This window comes from Condylura cristata, unplaced genomic scaffold (assembly GCF_000260355.1).
Source record: "Condylura cristata isolate star-nosed mole 26May11 unplaced genomic scaffold, ConCri1.0 scaffold00013, whole genome shotgun sequence".
NCBI lineage: Eukaryota > Metazoa > Chordata > Mammalia > Eulipotyphla > Talpidae > Condylura > Condylura cristata.
Genome location: NW_004567114.1, coordinates 20,903,042 through 20,921,706, shown reverse-complemented (window position 1 = coordinate 20,921,706; position 18,665 = coordinate 20,903,042). Strand labels below are relative to the sequence as shown.

The 18,665-nt window shown below is 35.0% G+C and overlaps 1 protein-coding gene across 2 annotated transcripts in view; it reads left to right on the top strand.

Annotated features, from left to right (window-relative positions):
- YLPM1 (YLP motif containing 1) overlaps window positions 1-18,665 on the top strand; it is a 63,484-nt gene that overhangs the window by 37,765 nt on the left and 7,054 nt on the right. For both annotated transcript variants that reach the window (XM_004681692.2, XM_012724560.1), the window contains 13 exons: window positions 234-651; window positions 765-857; window positions 1,123-1,318; window positions 1,814-1,932; window positions 2,837-2,991; window positions 3,788-3,850; window positions 4,108-4,227; window positions 5,291-5,467; window positions 5,555-5,638; window positions 6,205-6,288; window positions 8,860-8,940; window positions 12,060-12,111; window positions 17,085-17,215. In XM_004681692.2, coding sequence (XP_004681749.1) covers window positions 234-651; window positions 765-857; window positions 1,123-1,318; window positions 1,814-1,932; window positions 2,837-2,991; window positions 3,788-3,850; window positions 4,108-4,227; window positions 5,291-5,467; window positions 5,555-5,638; window positions 6,205-6,288; window positions 8,860-8,940; window positions 12,060-12,111; window positions 17,085-17,215 — 1,773 coding nt within the window. The remainder of the gene's footprint in view (window positions 1-233; window positions 652-764; window positions 858-1,122; window positions 1,319-1,813; window positions 1,933-2,836; window positions 2,992-3,787; window positions 3,851-4,107; window positions 4,228-5,290; window positions 5,468-5,554; window positions 5,639-6,204; window positions 6,289-8,859; window positions 8,941-12,059; window positions 12,112-17,084; window positions 17,216-18,665) is intronic.

Sequence of the window (18,665 nt, the reverse complement as noted above, 5' to 3'; positions counted from 1 at the left end):
TTTTTAATATTTTGGATACAAGTCCTTTATCAAATGTGATTTGCATGTATTTTCTGACTTGTCACTTCATTTTTCTAATAACATATTTTAAAGCACAAATTTTTTTGAATTTTTCATGTGTCCAGCTTATCAATTTTTTTCTTTTATAGATTGAGAACCACATTTTAATTTCTACTGATGTTTAAAAGTACTGTGATATGCTTGTCCACTAAGTCAGTTACTTTGTTTTCCAGCCTCCAGGATCCTATCGACCACCACCGCCTATGGGCAAACCACCAGGTTCCATTATGAGACCTTCTGCTCCACCAAGATCATCTGTTCCTATAACCAGACCACCTATTCCAATACCACCACCACCACCCCCTCCTCCACCACCTCCACCTCCTCCTCCAGTAATAAAGTCACAGTCTTCATCTGTGGAACAGGAACGCTGGGATGAAGATTCTTTCTATGGTCTCTGGGATACAAATGATGAACAAGGACTAAATTCAGAATTTAAATCTGACACTGCAGCAATTCCATCTTCTGCGGTGTTACCACCCCCACCTATTCATCCTTCCATTCCACCTCCTGGCCCATTACCTATGGGTATGCCACCAATGTCCAAACCCCCACCAGTGCAACAGACTGTTGATTATGGCCATGGCCGAGGTGAGTAATGGTGGCAACTTATATTTGGGACCCTCTAAAGGATTTGGTAATTTCAGCTTTGACTTCCTTAAACTTCACTCTTTGGTGTTTTATCCTGATTTTTTTTTTACCAGATATATCCACTAATAAGGTTGAACAGATACCCTATGGAGAAAGAATAACTCTACGCCCAGATCCATTACCAGAAAGATCAACTTTTGAGACAGGTAGGAGTCCCACAGAGATCAGTATTTTTAAATTTTATAGAGTATAATTATCACATGATTTTCCTTTTTGTGAAATTATCTGGACCTTCCCCCCCTTTATTTAGTACAGCTAAAATATTTATACGTTGAATTAAGGCGACAGTTTATACTAGTACTAAAGTTAGTTATGTACTTTTTTCCTTTTATTTCAGGAAAAGGGAGGTGTTTCTTATTACTATAATTCTCATTTTATTACTTTTAAAATTATTACTAATTGTTTTTATAGAGCATGTAGGCCAGCGTGATCGTTACGATAGAGACAGAGACCGTGAGCCTTATTTCGATCGTCAAAGTAACATCATGCCAGATCATCGAGATTTCAAAAGGGATCGGGAGACACATAGAGACCGAGATCGTGACCGAGGTGTTATTGACTATGACCGGGATCGATTTGACAGAGATCGTCGGCCTCGAGATGATAGGTATATATGCTGTGAAAAAATTTTTGCCAGATGTGCAAATTAGTATATACTAAAGTTTAGCATAACTAAACAAAAGTCTGTATCTAAAAGAAATCTGGTAATTGACCTATTCTTGTGCAGGTATGTCTATAATTTGGTAAGAAAGAGCAGAGCAGTTCTGGACCAAGATTTAGGAAAATTGGTGCTTAAGTTTTGCTTACTTGTATTCCACATAACTAAATAGAATATAGAGATAGCCAGAAAGGAGAGCAAATGGTATAGTCAATAAAGTTGCAGCATTACTTAATTAATAGCCAAGCAGTTTGTTTGCAATTCTTGTACTCTTTATATGTGTGTATATAAGGCAGATGTGAATGCAAAGCCAAAAAAAAAAAAAAAATTTAAAGACTATGGAGTAATCCATCGAATAAAATCGGGCACATAATTGTATTGCATTATAAGGTAGAGACCTCCAAATATAGTTTCTTACCAAAGCACTCTTGCTGTACCTTCTAGATCTCAGTCATATCGAGACAAAAAAGACCATTCCTCATCGAGAAGAGGGGGCTTTGATAGGCCATCCTATGATCGAAAGTCTGACAGACCAGCCTACGAAGGACCATCCATGTTTGGAGGTAGAGCTGTGCCTTATTTACTATAAGTGGTGTTGTAAACAGTTGGAGGTGATTTCTATTGTAGCTATGCACTTAAATGTGTATAGTGAATACAGTTAATATTTCTCAGAGATGGCAGCACTATAAAAAATAACAATGTAATTAATAAAAAATTTTATGTTATTAAAGCAACTGTGGAAAAGAGAAACAAAATTGCTTATAATCTACCCACCATACTATTGTTTCCTCTCATTCTCTCTTCATATTTATGTTGTAATCAAAGTATAAATACAATTTCTTTAATGTGCTTGTTCTTACTTATGTTGAACCATATAATATTTTTGCACAGGCAAACCTATTAATGACTCTATGAAATCCCATTGAATGGATAAAATATCAGGTCCTTGTTGGGCATTAAGATTTTAGTTTTTCACTTTAGTTTACCTAAACCAGAAACTTATACTTATTTATAAATATACTTTCCTAAGCTGGTAGCACTAGTTCTTAAAACCATAACACAAAAGTTACAGAGCTGGTTTCCTACTTGGTACTATCCAGCAAAGTAGATAATGATTTTTCCATGTCCTGTTGTATAACTTTTCTTCCTAAATTTAATATAAATAAGGATAAATTCAGTATTTTTCAAAACATTGTTTGCCTGAAATCATACCTAAATTTTTTCATTTTCTTGATTTTATTAGATTTACATTGCCTTTAAACTTTTCTACTTAAGGTTAAAGGTGGCTCCCAAATCCACTGGACTATGGTGATGGCACATGGGTGATTTGGTGATGGGAAACCAAAAAAAAAAAAGTGGCTCCCAAATCATCATGAACTATATTTCCTTCACTTGAGTGGGGAGAGTATTAAAATTCAAATTAATTTACTATTCAGCAATGATTTTGTTCAATTGCTGGAATCCTAGGAGAACGAAGAACTTATCCAGAGGAGCGAATGCCTCTGCCAGCTCCTTCACTAAGCCACCAGCCCCCTCCAGCTCCACGTGTTGAGAAGAAGCCCGAATCTAAGAATGTAGATGATATTTTGAAACCGCCTGGCCGGGAGAGCAGACCTGAAAGAGTGAGTCCTATGTAGTTGACTAGTTTTCTTGTAAATCAGAAGCTAATTGATTAGAGATCTTTTTAAATACCTTGAACAGAATTTCTCAACTTTTTTTTGACATAGCAATAATACCATTTTTAAGATATTTTACCATCTCTAAATCATCATATAGTTTCATAAACTGCCTACCCTACAGAATTTTTGAGAAACTTACCTGCTGTTGGGGGGGAAAAAGATGTTAAAAATGTCAGAAGTAATTCATTAGAGTTCAATTCTTTGCATCTTGAAGAGGCTAAAAATGGATTTGGCTTTATGATGTTATGAAACAAATAGGGGGATTATTAGGAGACTTCATTAGTTTAGGTTAATTATTATTCATTCTTTCTGCTTGCGTTAGGTTTAGTTTGTTGCCCTTTTTACCATTATCTTAAAATGGAAAATGAAGTTATTGATTTGAGATCTTTCTTATTGGTTTATGTAGGCATTTGATAGCTAGAAATTTCTGCATTAGTTGCCTCCCATAAATTTTTGCTCTATTGTATCTTCATTTTTACTTCCTGATTTTTCTTTTGATTTCTTTTTTGGGGAATATGGTGTTTAATTTTCATATGCATGTGAGTTTCCCAATTTTGTTCCTATTATTTCTAATGTAATTCCTGTTAGGTCAGAATCATATTATTTCTATCCTTCCACAGTTATTAAGGTTTATTGAATGCACTATCATAAGATCTGTACTGGAGGTTGATAGATCATTGTTAACTGTAAAATCTCTTTGTTAAAACATCTTCTGATTTTTTCCCCCCATATGTTTCAGATTGTTGTTATAATGAGAGGATTGCCTGGCAGTGGAAAAACACATGTTGCAAAACTCATTCGAGTGAGTATAGGAAAGCCAAAGAGTCAGTTGATTTTGTTAGCCATTTGCCTTAGCAAGCAGCTTGATTTCAATACAGGTGTTTCCCATTTGATCCATTCTAGTTGACCCTGGTGGTAGATGCGATTACATATTAATTTTTGAGCTGTTTGATTTGAAATTACCAGAACACTGGATATTATTTAGCCGAAAGGGGAAACTTAGATGAGCATTCATTAATTTATCCTATAAATTCTCTTTCTTAACTCTATGATTACTAGGATAAAGAGGTAGAATTTGGAGGACCTGCACCTAGAGTTCTAAGCCTGGATGACTATTTTATCACTGAAGTGGAAAAAGAAGAAAAAGATCCTGATTCTGGAAAGAAAGTAAAAAAGAAGGTATGATATATTCTGCTCAGGTTACACTTTTATTTATTTATTTATTTTAGTTTTATATATATTTTGCATCATTCTTGGTTTTTGTACAATGTATACTTTCTCGATCCTCTCAGGTGTAGTCCCCGTGAAATTCCCACCACCAGTTCACCCATGCATCCCTAGTCCCTTGTGCTCTTCCCTCCCGTTTTGATCCTTCCCCCTCTTCTTCCCCTGCAGAATGTCTCTGATTTATAGTTGACTATGGATTTTGATTTTTAATTTATTATAATTTGTTTTCCTGATCACTTATTTGGTTCTTCTACATTCCTCCTGTAAGTGAAACTATTCCAATATTTTTCTTTTTCTTTCTGGCTTATTTCACTGAGCATAATACCTTCCAGCTCTATCCATATTGCTGCAAATGGCATGAGTTTTTGATTGGCAAGCAGTATTTGTAATATAGGTATCACAACATCTTGCTCCAGTCATCTATTTTAGGCATTTGGGTTGTTTCCGTAGCTTATGTATTATAATAGTGCTGCAGTAAACATAGGGGTGCAGGTATCCTTTTGAGTTATGTTTCTGTGTCCTTTGGGTAGATTCCTAGGAGTGAAATTGCTGGGTCATATGGAAGCTCCATTTTTAGTAGTTTGAGGAACCTCCACACAGCTTTCCATAGTGGTTGGATCAGTTTGTATTCCCACCAGCAGTATAGCAGAGTTCCTTTTTCTCCACAATCTCACCATTTGTTGTTGCTAGTTTTTTTAATATGTGCCATTCTCACTGGTGTAAGTTGGTAACTCCTGGTTTTGATTTGCATTTCCCTGATTGTGTGATGTTGAATATTTTTCATGTGCCTGTTGGCCTTTTTGATTTATTTAAAAATATATATACATAGAAAGCCATATTCAGAGAGAAATGTGCCCTTCTTTTCTGAATACCAAGATTTCTCTCTCACTCTCCTTTTTGTTTTGGAACACAAACTTTAATAATCAGGTGTAAAGAAAATACTGCAAAACAGGTTTAGGGTGATTTTTTTTTTTTTTGGTTTATGTTAATTCCATATTTCTTGTGGGGATCTTAGGTAATGGAATATGAATATGAAGCTGAGATGGAGGAGACCTACCGCACCAGCATGTTCAAAACTTTCAAAAAGACTCTGGATGATGGTTTTTTCCCCTTCATCATCTTAGATGCCATCAATGACAGAGTTAGACATTTTGACCAGTTTTGGAGTGCAGCAAAAACCAAGGGATTTGAGGTATGCTCTTAAAAGAACTGCAGAGTATTGTGTGTCCTCATATAAGTGCTACATTTGTTTGCCTAATAATTATTCATTCTTTCTTAGGTATATTTGGCTGAAATGAGTGCAGATAACCAGACTTGTGGCAAGAGAAATATTCATGGGAGAAAGCTTAAAGAAATCAATAAGGTAACTCTTGGAAACAAAAAATTACATTCTGAGCTTCATTTTGTTAATCACACAGTTGACTAGAAATGCTTGCTTATCCCTATACTTCATTTCTTTTAATGTTTTATTTAAGATTTACTTACTTATGCATACAAGAACTGGGTACAAGCCAGAGATGGGGGGTAGAGGGGTTTGAGGGAATTCACCAGAGATAAGGTGGGGAGCATAACAGGTGGATCAACTGAAATACACTGCTGGAGGGATCGGCCAGTGAGAAGGAGAGGTCTGTGCCATGTGGGTCACCTCCCTGGCTGGGGATTGAATTCATACTGCAATGGCTGCAGAGTGCTGCATTCTAACCACTTGCACCACCAAGGAGGACCCTATCCCTGTAGTTTAAATAACTTTTCTACTTACTTCAGTGTATGTTTCTTATCATTTCTGTGTATGGAAACAGGTTGCCATACTTTTCCTGGAACTAACCTGTTAGACTTCAGAATATCATTTAAAATTTGTCTTGGATGTTCACTTATTATTTCTTTCGAGTTGTTTCCAGAGATAAACTAACCTACTGAATCTCTCAATAGATGGCTGATCACTGGGAAACTGCACCTCGACACATGATGCGCCTGGACATTCGTTCTTTACTTCAAGATGCTGCTATTGAAGAGGTAAGTGCCCTTTGGCTCGTGTGTAGTGCCAAAGTGGTCTTTTTTTTTTTTTTTTTTAATTTGAAAAATATGTATAAACCACAGAAGAGTTGCATGAATAGTGTAAAGACACTTTTACAACTTATAGAAAAGTTTAAGTATTTCTCTCATCCATCTACTCAACTTTTATCAAGAGTCATCAATTTTTAATGTTTACTACTACTATCACAGTTATTGTGGAACCATTTGAGTGTTAAGTTGAAAACTTCGTAACCTTTCACCCTAAATGTTTTAGTTGGTACCTCCCAAGTACAAGGCTATTCTCCTAACCAAATTTGAATCAAAAATCAATTCAGGAAATTTAATCCTGTTAAAATATTATATCAAGTAATACATATTTCCACAATTAAATTTTTTTATTTCTCTCATTTATATTCCATATGCAGATTTCACCAGTTTCTCCTATAATGTGCTTTATAGCAGTTTTTTAAAATCTACGATCCAGCTCCTTAATATTAAAATAGTTTGTCATGAAAGCAAAGAATTTTTGAAGAATGTAAGCCACTTGTTTTATAGAAAGTTCCTCTATTTGGTTTTATCCAATTGTTTCCATATGATTAGGTTTAGTTTATAAACATTAGCAGGAATCTATATAAGTGATGATGTGTCCTCAGTGAAATATATCAGGAGCCATATGTGTAAGTTTATTTCATTATTAGTGACTTAATAGTGATCACTTGGTTCAGATGTATCCAAAGTTTTCTACCTTTTTCTCTGTAATAAGTAATTTTTTTAAAGATTTATTTATTTATGCATACAGAACTGGGGTACAAGCCAGAGGTGCAGGGTAGTAGCAGGTGAGATGGGAGAGGTTTGCTACACCATGTGGGTCACCTCCAGGGCCAGGGACTGAACTCGCACTGAAGCAGCTACAGCTAGCTTGCAGTGCTGCTTCCTAGCCCATTGTGCCACCAAAGAGGGCTCTGTAAAAAGTAATTTGTAGGGAAATACTTGGAGAAAAATATCCTGTTCCCCAGGATACTTTCTCACTTATAGTTTTGGTATAAATCATTTACTAATTTGTTGGAAGAAAAATTGTTGGCAGTAGCATGAAAAAGGAGAGATTTTTTTCTTTTGATGGTTTGTATACTTCTGTTTTGTTTGACTTCCTCAGTAAGAGTTTTCAGTACTCAGTGTTACTGTATCCTTGTGTTTGACCTCTAGCATCACTCTTTAGCCCACTTCTGGTTTCTGCCCCAACCATTTTTCAGAGACATTCTCATCAATGATTTCCATGGCAGAGGAAAGTTCTCATTTCTTCAGTTGCTTGATTTTGCAACCATCTATATAGGATTAGTTGACCATGTCCATCTTCTTGAAAACACATTTCTCCTGGTTTCTGAGAGTCTTGCCTCTCTTTTCATCCTTTTTCAGTCCTTTTACTGACATCTCTTGCTACCCAATCCTTAAATGTTACAGTCCTTTAGGGATGCTTTCTATCGTAGGCTCTATTTTGCACATTCCAACAGATAATCTTTCTGGTGGTTTGAATTGCCATAATGTGCCCTTAACATTTCATTGTAAAAAGTGCAATGAGTTTTATCAACATTTTAATAGCAGTTACATCTTAGTGGAGAGACTATGGGTGGTTTTTTTTTTTTTTTAAGGACTTATTTGTTTATGCCTACAAGAACTGGGGTTCAGGCTAGGGGTGTGGACCAGAGACAGAGTGGGGAGCAAACAGGCAGATTTGACTGAAATACACTATTAAGGGGAGAGAAACAGGAAAGGTCTCCCGTGCCATGTGGGTCACTGCCCTGGCTGGAGAACTTGTGCTGCAGTGGCTAGCTTCATCGTGCTGTGCTTTAACATTCTTGAGCCACTAGAGAGGGCTTTATGGTGATTCTTTTTTTAGTTCTGTCATTATTTTCCAAATTCTTTACATAAAAGACATATATTACCTTATATCTCAAAATCAGCCTATCTAGTATGTGATTCACCCAAACTTTTTTCTCACCTAGATTTTTCTTTCAGTAATTAGACCTACCAAAGCCTTGGTTAATGAAATTTGGTTGCACTCTCTACCAGCTTTGACCCTGTCCATCTACTATGTAATCTGTGTATAAGCTTTATTCATTTTACATTATGAATACTTTCTTAATTCATTTACTTTTGTTTGGCTTATTACCACTCTTGGCATACTACTGTCATCTTACTTTTTACATATCACTTCATATCTTTTGAAATTTGAATCATATCCATGTTTTACTTAATTGGAAAGATATTTGTTAAATGTTTTAAAAAGAAACCCTTGTAATCCATATGCATTCAAATAATCATTAACTTAGAACAGATAATCATCAAGTTATAACAGAACTTTATATAAAATTATAAAGATGGGAAATGAATGGCAGAAATACTGTTTTGTACCTTATCAGTTATATTTCATAGTTTAGGGTATTTAAAAAGCTATTCATTATGTAACAGCTAGTCAACTGTTTTGCTATAGGTGAATGTACTGATTTCAGATCTTACTGAGAGACTCTAATAATAGTCTTTTTTTTCTTTTTTAATGATTATTGGGTTGTGTAGGTAGAGATGGAAGATTTTGATGCAAATATTGAAGAACAGAAGGAAGAAAAGAAAGATGCAGAGGAAGAGGAAAGCGAACTGGTAGGAGACAGACCAACCACTTTGAACAGAGTCTATTGAAATTCTTAAGGGTTTAGGTTCAGATCTGTGAGCAGATTACTAATGCTTAAATGCTCCTTCATGCTAAGTTTCCATAATCATCTTTAAGGAGACTTTTGGGTATGTTTTATTTTCCCCTAAGAGAACACTCAGCTATGTTGTTATAACTTTAAGGATGCTAAGAAACTTACCCTTTGATTCAGTTGTGGGTGTTTTAAGAGAGTAAAAATTTTTTTAAGATAATCAATTACATGTGCAAGGGTATCTTACACTCCAGCATATAGGTGGTAACAGCCTACCAACCCAACATATGTATAATTGTCTCTTCTTACCTACAAGATCTCAATGTTGAGTTTCTGTCAACTGAGGCAGAAGAACTTACTGAATCAGGAGCCAGAGGGTTGCCACTGACTGTTGGATTTGTTTCTTATGCATTTTATCCTGTTCAGGGATGGGAAAATGATTTGACTGTGTAGGCAATACATTTTACTTAGGCTGATTAGTGGCTTACATAGTGTGAGCTCAAAGTTCCCGTGTACCTACTGTAAATGCTATTAATCACACCTCTGTGGGGATGTTTGTCTTACCCTGTCATTCAAGAATATGTGACCTATACAATTATGTTACTTTTCAGTGTTTGCTAATGAGGTACAGAGATTAGCAATGCCTTCGAATAGTGTTGCTTTTTTGATCCAAAATAATCTGTTTGTTTGATACTCAGTCCTTGCTAAAGCTACTTTTCTCATTCTTATGAAAATATACAAAGCAAGAACCCTGATCCCTACCCCCTAGAGGATACAGACTCTCTAAGGAGTGGTCCCATCAAACCATGTGTGATATAGAAGATGCTGGATAGAAACTGTGTGATTATATAGAGGTGGCATCAACCTTTACACTCCTAGCTTTTATATGTGGATTAAAAAACAGGCTTTAAAATTAATGGCATTTAAGTCTCAGTATGTTTTTTTTTCTTTAAACAAAATATTTTTCTTAGTTTGTATTTAATATAGATATGCTCTGAAATGTAGACAAGAAATTCACTTAAAGGTTCACGCTGTTCTGAAACCTGCCTAATGACTTCTTTAGCTACTTGCAGCGTGTACATTTGAAAGTAATCATGTGAGAAGTGTGTAACGTTAGCCTTCTGAAGATCCGTCTTCCTTTTGTGGAGATTTCAGTTTAGAATATGGTTCATAAAAATGATTTGCTTAGGGGTAGGTCAAAACTTGCAATTTTAATTTAATGTACCATTGTTTTTAAAAATGAAACATTCTGTAATACTATATTATTTTACATCAGAACATGGCAAGGAAGCCTTAGAATTTTACCCTGCTGGACTACCTATTTTATTTCTAAGGATCCTAACATCTTGAGCAATGAGAGATGTCTTAAGGAAGAACAGGGTGGTTTCAGCAGGGGAAAATCAATATACTTGTTTTGCATATCTTTCTGTTACAAAACTTCTCTTAACCCATTGAAAAATGCTGAATCCAGATCTTCTACTGTTGGAGTCTATCCCAAGAGTAAAAGATTTCTGGAAAACTTTAACCATTGGGTTAAGAGCAAGTCTCATGTCATTCAGACCATTTTAAAGGAATTCTCAGTAACTTTTGCATTGTTTGTTCTGTACTGATTACTACATCTGGATGAAATCCAAAGTTTTCTTGGCTAAGAGAATCTTTTGGGGGGGTCATTGGTATGATATTTTGCCTTCTTTAGTACTTTAGTGAATTAGTAGACATTACTCAGACTTTATAAATATATATTCTAGTGATGCTTAAGGTTTTCAGATGATTTTTTGAGCTATAATTTGTACAAAATGTCATCAGTACTTATAACTTTTAGCACCACATTTTCACCATAGTTTTGTTTTGGTTTGTTTTAAAAATGTGCATGAAAAGATGGTATAATTTATCACCTGAAGTGCTGCCTAATAAATTAAACTTGAATTATTAGTCTGGTTTAAAGAGTAGGAATATATAAACTTAATAGGTTTCCTGAAAGAATGATAATGCTTTAGTAAGAAAATGCTTACTCAGAAGTTGTTGTCATGAAATGGTCAACATACTTTTTCATCTTCTGTGTGTGTCAGTCTGTTCTATGAATTTGAGCATTCCTACTAGTCAGGAGATACATTGATACTTCAAAGATGATACTGACACCTTTGATGAATCTGTCCTATATAATAAGTCCTGATATTAAAGTTCTGTATTTTAGGGTCAAATAGGAAACAGAGTGCATCACAGTAAATTACATGGAACAAGCATACACTTGATACGTGAACAAACTGAAAGGATTACTGCATAGTTAAATAACTACATTAGGGAATTTGAAAATCAGCTATAATTTGTACAAAATGTCATCAGTACTTTATCAGACTTTGCTTGAAATAAAACACCTAGATATTTTATTAAATAAGATGTAAATTACCTGTGGAGATTTTCGGTTTTTCATATAATAGGAAAGTATACTTTAAAAGACTTCAGAAATGATAACCTAGTGTCCAACTAATAAAACATTGATTCGGTAAAGTTATTAGCCCTTGTGAGATCTAACTGGTAAATGGATTGATTTTAAGGTGGGTTCACTTTAAAATGAAGTTGAACTAAATAGTTGGGTTAGTTGATACCAAGTTTCCTTCTTTCTTTTGAGTATTTAAAAATGCACTGGAACTCTCTTTGGACCTCATTGCTACTATCACTTGAGAATAGCAGTTGTATTTAGAAAGTAACGAAGCTAGTATTACAAATCATCTGGTACTCTGAATGATTAATTAGCACAATAACTAGCATACATTCTCACCATATTTGCTGTACAGTTGTTGTTCAGATGAGTGTGTGTCCTGAACTGTAGTTGCCTCAAAGCGCCTTCATGATACTATTCTTAAATACCAACTCTGAAATCTGGGCAGTGAATTTTGGTGAATTAGGTAATTCAGTTTCTTCAAAGATAATGAGACTGTATTTTCCCTAAGTCTATATTTATAACTAGTGAGTGGAAACTGAATCCATTCCCACTGTTAATGCTTTTCCAGTTCAAAAGTGATATGCATGTATGTGTCTCTTTCTAACCCTTCGAGCTTCTCTCTGTGTACGATTTAGGGTTACATTCCGAAAAGCAAATGGGAGATGGACACATCTGAGGCAAAGCTAGGTGGGTATTTCCTTTTTCCTGTTTTTATATGTGATACCTGATGGTAATGGTCATAGAACTCTCTGACATAAGAGGAACAAATTTCCCCAAATTTCTATATAAACCAAAATTTTTTTAGCCTACCTCACGTCCTCTACTCTATTTTGCTAGCTGTCAGTTATATATTGTGACAGAGTGGGGGAGAAAGTATTTTAAATGCGCTAACCTTAATACCATTTAAAGTTTTTAAAGTAAGCAGAAATATGTGATAAATTTAGTAATAAAATAATGTCGCTTCTAAAATTCATCCATTTTTGTTAGAAATGTTGGTGCCAATGAGATTTCTGCTTTTCTAAAAAAGAGTATTTAGCTGTAGTCTATAGTTGAACCTGATTATGAAAATGTTGGGTAACAATAGTAGTAATAATAAATATTAAAGTTTAAAAATTAATTATTAAAGAGTAATTATTTTTGATGTATGATTAGTAGGAGTTTCTGAGTAGAGGGAAATAGATATATAATTCATGTTTTTGAGGCGTCTGCTTTATATTATTCCATTTAAATTGTCCTTGTGGTCTTTAATGCCAGTTTACAAGGTAAACTACTTAGAATGATTTTGTGAGCCAAAAATTATAGTTGCTTAATGTGAGGTTATCTATAAAACAGAAAATCATACATTTCCAATGGACCTTCCTTCAATATTTCATGGTAATAGTATAAAACTTTTTCAGAATATTTGACCTCACTTAAGAACTATTTAACATGTTAATTAAATTGTCTTAATTTTTAAAATGGAAGCTATAATAAGGACTTTTTGAAAAGATTGACACTATTGTATGACATTTGACTGTTGGTCTCTACGTTTCTCTTTTGGTACCATGCTGTTACTCCAGAATTGAAATAATTATCTAAATATCTTAAATTCATAGAACAAATTTGAGTCATTTAGCTGCTTCGCTGTTCGTGACACTATTGTGTTTCTGACATTGGAAGGGGTACTCTTTGCACATAATTATATAGGCTATGCCTTTCATTGTGACCAACTGACCATGTTAACAACTGATAATTGACCAACTCTTTTGTTAAAAGGTAGTTCCACAAACTGTGGTATTACTATAGTATTGGGAAAGTGCTCTTTTTGTACAGTTTTAGAATTTTTTCTAGTATATGTCATGTGGAAATTATCTGTTTTTACGGACATATCTTCCACTAATAATCTCTCCATGGGAAATTTTAGTAACAATCAAGTATCTCCTCTCAACTATTAAGGTGTCTATTCGTATTTAATTGCAAGCAAATATGGAGCAAAATAATAATCACAAATTACTTTTTCAGTAATGATGCTTTAGATCTGCTTATTTTAACATTAGGTTAAGTTTAAATTTCTGTACTTTTTGAATAGGCTATTAAACTGTAACATCATTTTCCTCTCATGATTTTCTAAATAGTGATTATCTTTTGGAGTTAAGAGAGATCATAAATATAGACAAGGGAATTGTAAAAGTGATAAATCTAGTACCTAATCATGTAATCTTCAGAGACCTTATATAACATATGATCTAGAATAATGCTTTTTAAAACTGGAGCCAGCCCATATACTAGTTTCTAAAGAGAAAGGGAAAGGAAATATATAGCTATGATTGTTCAAGAATTTATGCTACTAATCTTGGTGTGGATTTCTCAAAAAAAAAAAAAAAAAATTCTGACCTGTCTGCCATTTGCTTCTCAGAAAATTCATCTTATCCAAATTCAGTTAATTTTAAAGACAAATGATAGATAATGAATTCCAGAATTGAATTTACTAAACGAACCATTTCAGCTAAAGGCACTGAATATTTAGTAACAAATCTAGTGAACAAATTTTAACCTGTTTGCAGGTGGGTTTTGTTTATTTTTAATGAGTGACAGTGAAGTTTTGTATAATGATTTGCATCTTGCACTGTTGTGTTATCTTGAGAGTTAACCCAGCTGTGGAGAAAAGCATATTGAGTGGGAGATCTCTTGAGTGGGGTTGCTTCTTCCAGATTAGCTTATGGAGCCAATTAAGAAGGTCCTTCTATAGAACATAAGAGTCTTCATCTAAGAATTAACCTATTGATGTTGCCTTCCTATGACAAACTCAGTAGATTTGATCATCAGGTACAAATTATTTTCCTTAATACATTACCAATATTCTTAAATTACTCTTGGTAACATGAGTATACTGGGCGGAAGCATACTAATTTTTAGCAGTATCACACATTGAACCAGAACATCTGAATTGGTACCAGGAATTTTGACTCATAAATGAGTCTGCCAGTGAGAAAATGCTCTCTTACCTGTAGTCTCTTAAACCTGTAGTTAAGTCTCATTGCAGATTCTTAATCTGTGTATTAACTACAGTACACAGTTCAGCCTATGTTTGTGTGTTTAGTGATAGATACAGTTTTAGAAAAAATTCAGAACTGGCCTGAGCGATATCTGCCATGGGTGTCAGAGTTTTGAAGACTCTGCCTATGGCACACCTTTAGCTTGCACCTGACTGATTCCTAGAGGAATACAGGCACCCTTAACTCAAGGGTGGGTGTTAGCTCCCTCATTAGAAGCTGGAGTTCAGCATTGAAGCTACTTAAATTCCAGCGACATGAGTTTGGTTTCTCAAACTGTTTAGTTTTCACAGTTTAAGAAACTAAAAGAATGTTTGAGATTTACCATTATAATTTAGGTTCTCATATCAAGTACTTTGGCTTTTCTCATCTCAGTGTCATTTGTCTCTGCTTATAAGTTATTGTGTATTGGCCTTCTCTACATGTTGGACAGTTTCATCTCTTTACAGTTGGAATGCAATTATTTGTATAGGCACTTAGCCTTGTATGTTCACCATGTTGAACAAATTTTCAGGAACATCATTTCTGTTTAGAAAATACTTATACGAACATTTTTTATGTTGTGCTATAATAATACATACTGTTTTGAAGATGTGATAAAATTCTGTGACCTGCCAATTGGATATTTAAACTACGTCATCTTCATCTTTGAAACTAAAACCTTTAAAATCATTAGTATGAGTGTATTGGACACAGTTGTGTGTGTGTGTGTGTGTGTGTGTGTGTGTTTAAATAATTAATACCCCAGATTCTTCTTCCCCCACCTTATGCCATACATCTGTGTGTTTGGGTTTCCAGGATGCCATATGGAAGCGGTCTGAACCTTTCTTCAGTCCCAAGAAGGAAACTTTAAACATTTTGTGCATAATAAAATTTCAAATCAAACGTTTCAAACAGGGTGTTCGGTCTAGAAATACAGGTTCTTCTGAACTTCCATGTTGCAAATATGGGACTCCTGGTCTGTAACTCCTGTCATATACCCAGTGTATAAGGAAAATTTCTTCCACTTTTCACACTGCCCTTCTGCATTGCTGCCTGGCCATGCTCTGTTCTTGGAATTGAAATATGAAATTCTTTCTTTAAAATATGTTAATATCCAAGTTGATCTTACTAAGTGTGGAAATTCTTTGCAATTTATTTAACAAGCATGTTGGAGCTTCTTACTCTCATGGTACTACTGTAACTGCTGAGAACAGTTTTATTGTTTGTGGGACTTCATTGGTTTTTAAATACTGTATCTGTGTCCCTGTACAATCAAGGCATCGGTTCTTTAATATCTTGTATAATGTGGCCTGTCATTTACATATAGATAGAGCCATTTGGTGTACAGCATGTGACTTACAGAGGAGATTAGGAGACTGTTTCTGTTGAACTTAACCATGTTAAAATTTTTCCTAAGTGATATGATAAAATTTTCTTGAGTTTTGTAAAGTGTTGTAGTTTGCCTTGCTGACCTTTCAATAAAGTTGCTTTCATGGGGAAGGGGTTTAGGAAATAAAACCTTTGCCAAGTATGCCAAATCGTACTGGTTTCTGAAGCCTGTATGGTATGGTGCAGTTAGTTGTGTGTGAAATTTACATTTGAAGCATAAACTCACCGTCCCTCCTGCCACTGTTCTCACTGTACTTTCCATATCAACTTCTCTCCAACGTGGTATCTAAAAGATTTTTATTATATACACACTGCACCTGTTATAGAGTTCATAGAAGTGTGATTATTATGTTTCTGAAGTTTTCCGTTTTCTTCATTGATCTGCTTAATAATAGTGTTTCTATAATTACAAATGATTCAAAACTTTAGTATTTCAATGTAGCTAATATATATATAACACTCATAATATTCCCCATGTGAAATTCAAAATCAGTATTAACCAATGAAAAGACCACACTTTGTCGTCCTGTTTTCCTTTTGAAGATTCCATAATGTATATTTCATTTGCTCTGAATCATCAATTCATGTTCTTTTAACTGATGACAGTTTTGAAGGCTTAGAAAGTCCAGGCCTCTCAGATTGAAGATTCAGAAAGAAAATTTAGATCTGGTGACTCTGACTGACTAGCCCCTAAGCCTTAGAATGGTCAACAGTATTTCATAGTATAACCAAAGAAAGTGATTTCTGCAGTCCACTTACTCATTAAATCATGGGGGAATCCTCTCACAGCAGTCAAAATGCCAAGCAACTGTTGATCTAAAAATATTTGAAGCCTTTCGTATGACATTGTGGCAGGTGTCATTGTAGACCAAATGGGTGATATTAATGTTATCTTAAAGAAACTATTTTTAGAAGATACCTAATTTTGAATTTTTCAGAACATAAAAACAAGTGTTTTGATTTGATAGGGAAATAAAGAAGCCAAGTAACACATGTCCGGTTTTGTTCTACCCATATCTGTTACTTAAACCAACATTGTAACATAATGCTGCCAATATGAACACCAAATAAACCTTGGAAATTGCACAGAACTTGATATTATCTCAGCCGTGAAAATAGTTTGGATCTGCAAATGTGCTGCTCTTAAAAGTGTGGATGTGTCCTCTGACAGTGTTCCAGCCTTCTTTTCCCTTGTTTGTGTGTTGTGTGCAAACTCACACTTTTCCTTAATGCTGTGGCTCTGTGTTTGTCCCTCAGACAAGTTGGATGGCTTGAGAACTGGTACTAAAAGAAAACGTGACTGGGAGGCGATCGCCAGCAGAATGGAGGATTATCTTCAGCTCCCTGATGATTATGACACTCGTGCTTCTGAGCCTGGGAAGAAGCGGGTAAGAGACTTTGTCAGTAACAGATGAAAGGCCTGATTTGAAATTTATAGGCAGATACTGCTATTTTTAAGGGCATTTTAGTTTTTACTATATCATATTACACAAAAACAGTGAGTCAGAGCTTACATATTATCAGATCGTAATGTGCAAGTACCTTATAAAGTGGAGTCTAGTCTATCCTCACACGATTAGCACATAGTCAGCTTTAAAGGTTTGGGAATGGCCACTTGCTTATTGTGTCACGGGGCAAAAAGGCAGGTGTAGCATAAACTGTTAAGGTGAATCTGTGGAACTTCTCAATGGATTAGATATAAGAATCCAGGAGTAGGGCCCTTCCTGGTGGTTCAGTAGGTTAAAGCACAGCACTGTGAAGCTATCCACAGCCACTGTAGCATGAGTTCAATCCCTGGCCAGGGAGCTGACCTACATGGTGCAGCAGACCTCTCCTGACCTGCCATTCCCCGCTCAGCCTTGTATTTCAGTACATCTGCCTGTTCAGTTTCCTACTTTGTCTCTGATGAATCTTCTCACCCTATGCACCTCTGGCATGTACCCCAGTTCTTGTGTGCATAAATAAACAAAAATCTTTAAAACCTTTTTAAAATCTAAAAAAAAAAAAGAATCCAGGAGTGTAAGGAGTGTATATTCAAAGGTGACTTGAGTTTTCGCCATAAACACTCCATATATGTGGTGTCATTTACAGAGCTAGACAAAACTGGCAATCAAAAATTTGAGAGAGAGAAATCAGAAATTCAGTTAAATTAGAAATAATAATAGGACTCAGGACTCCAAAATTTAGTTCAGATAGAGATAAACATTTAAGAGCTAAAAAACAGTCAATTAGTATATGATGCACAGAAGTAAATTGGAAACAAGGAAATAGCTATTGGATATGGTATGTAGAGAGATTGTTGATGCTTGAGCAACAGTTGGTTAATTTTTCTCAGTTGAAGGATGAGTTTGGAGCAAACTGAAAAAGGAATAGAAAGCAAAGAAGTACAAAACAGCAATTATAGACAACTCTGAAGAAGTTTTCTATGAAAGAAAACAGAATCGAAGCCAGGATGTTGGATAAGTCTTCACAAGATATCAAATTTAGTAGAAGTGACATCTTTGTGTGTCTTTTTTTTTTTTTAATTTTATAACAGTTTATTTTTACATCATTTTGTACATTTTTTTTCTATCTCAGTTGTAAGCCCCGCGGGTTTCCCATCACCGAGTCACTTGTGTGCCATCACCATAATCCCGTGCACTTCCCTCCCCACCCCCAATTTTTGATCCCATTCCCTACTCCACCCCCACAAAATGTCTCTGATATATGGCTTTACATTATTCTTGTTATTTTCTCGCCTGGTCCATTATACTTCTGCTATGAGTGAAACCATCCGGTATTTTTCTTTCTCTTTCTGGCTTATCTCACTAAGCATGATCTTTTCCAGTTCCATCCAAG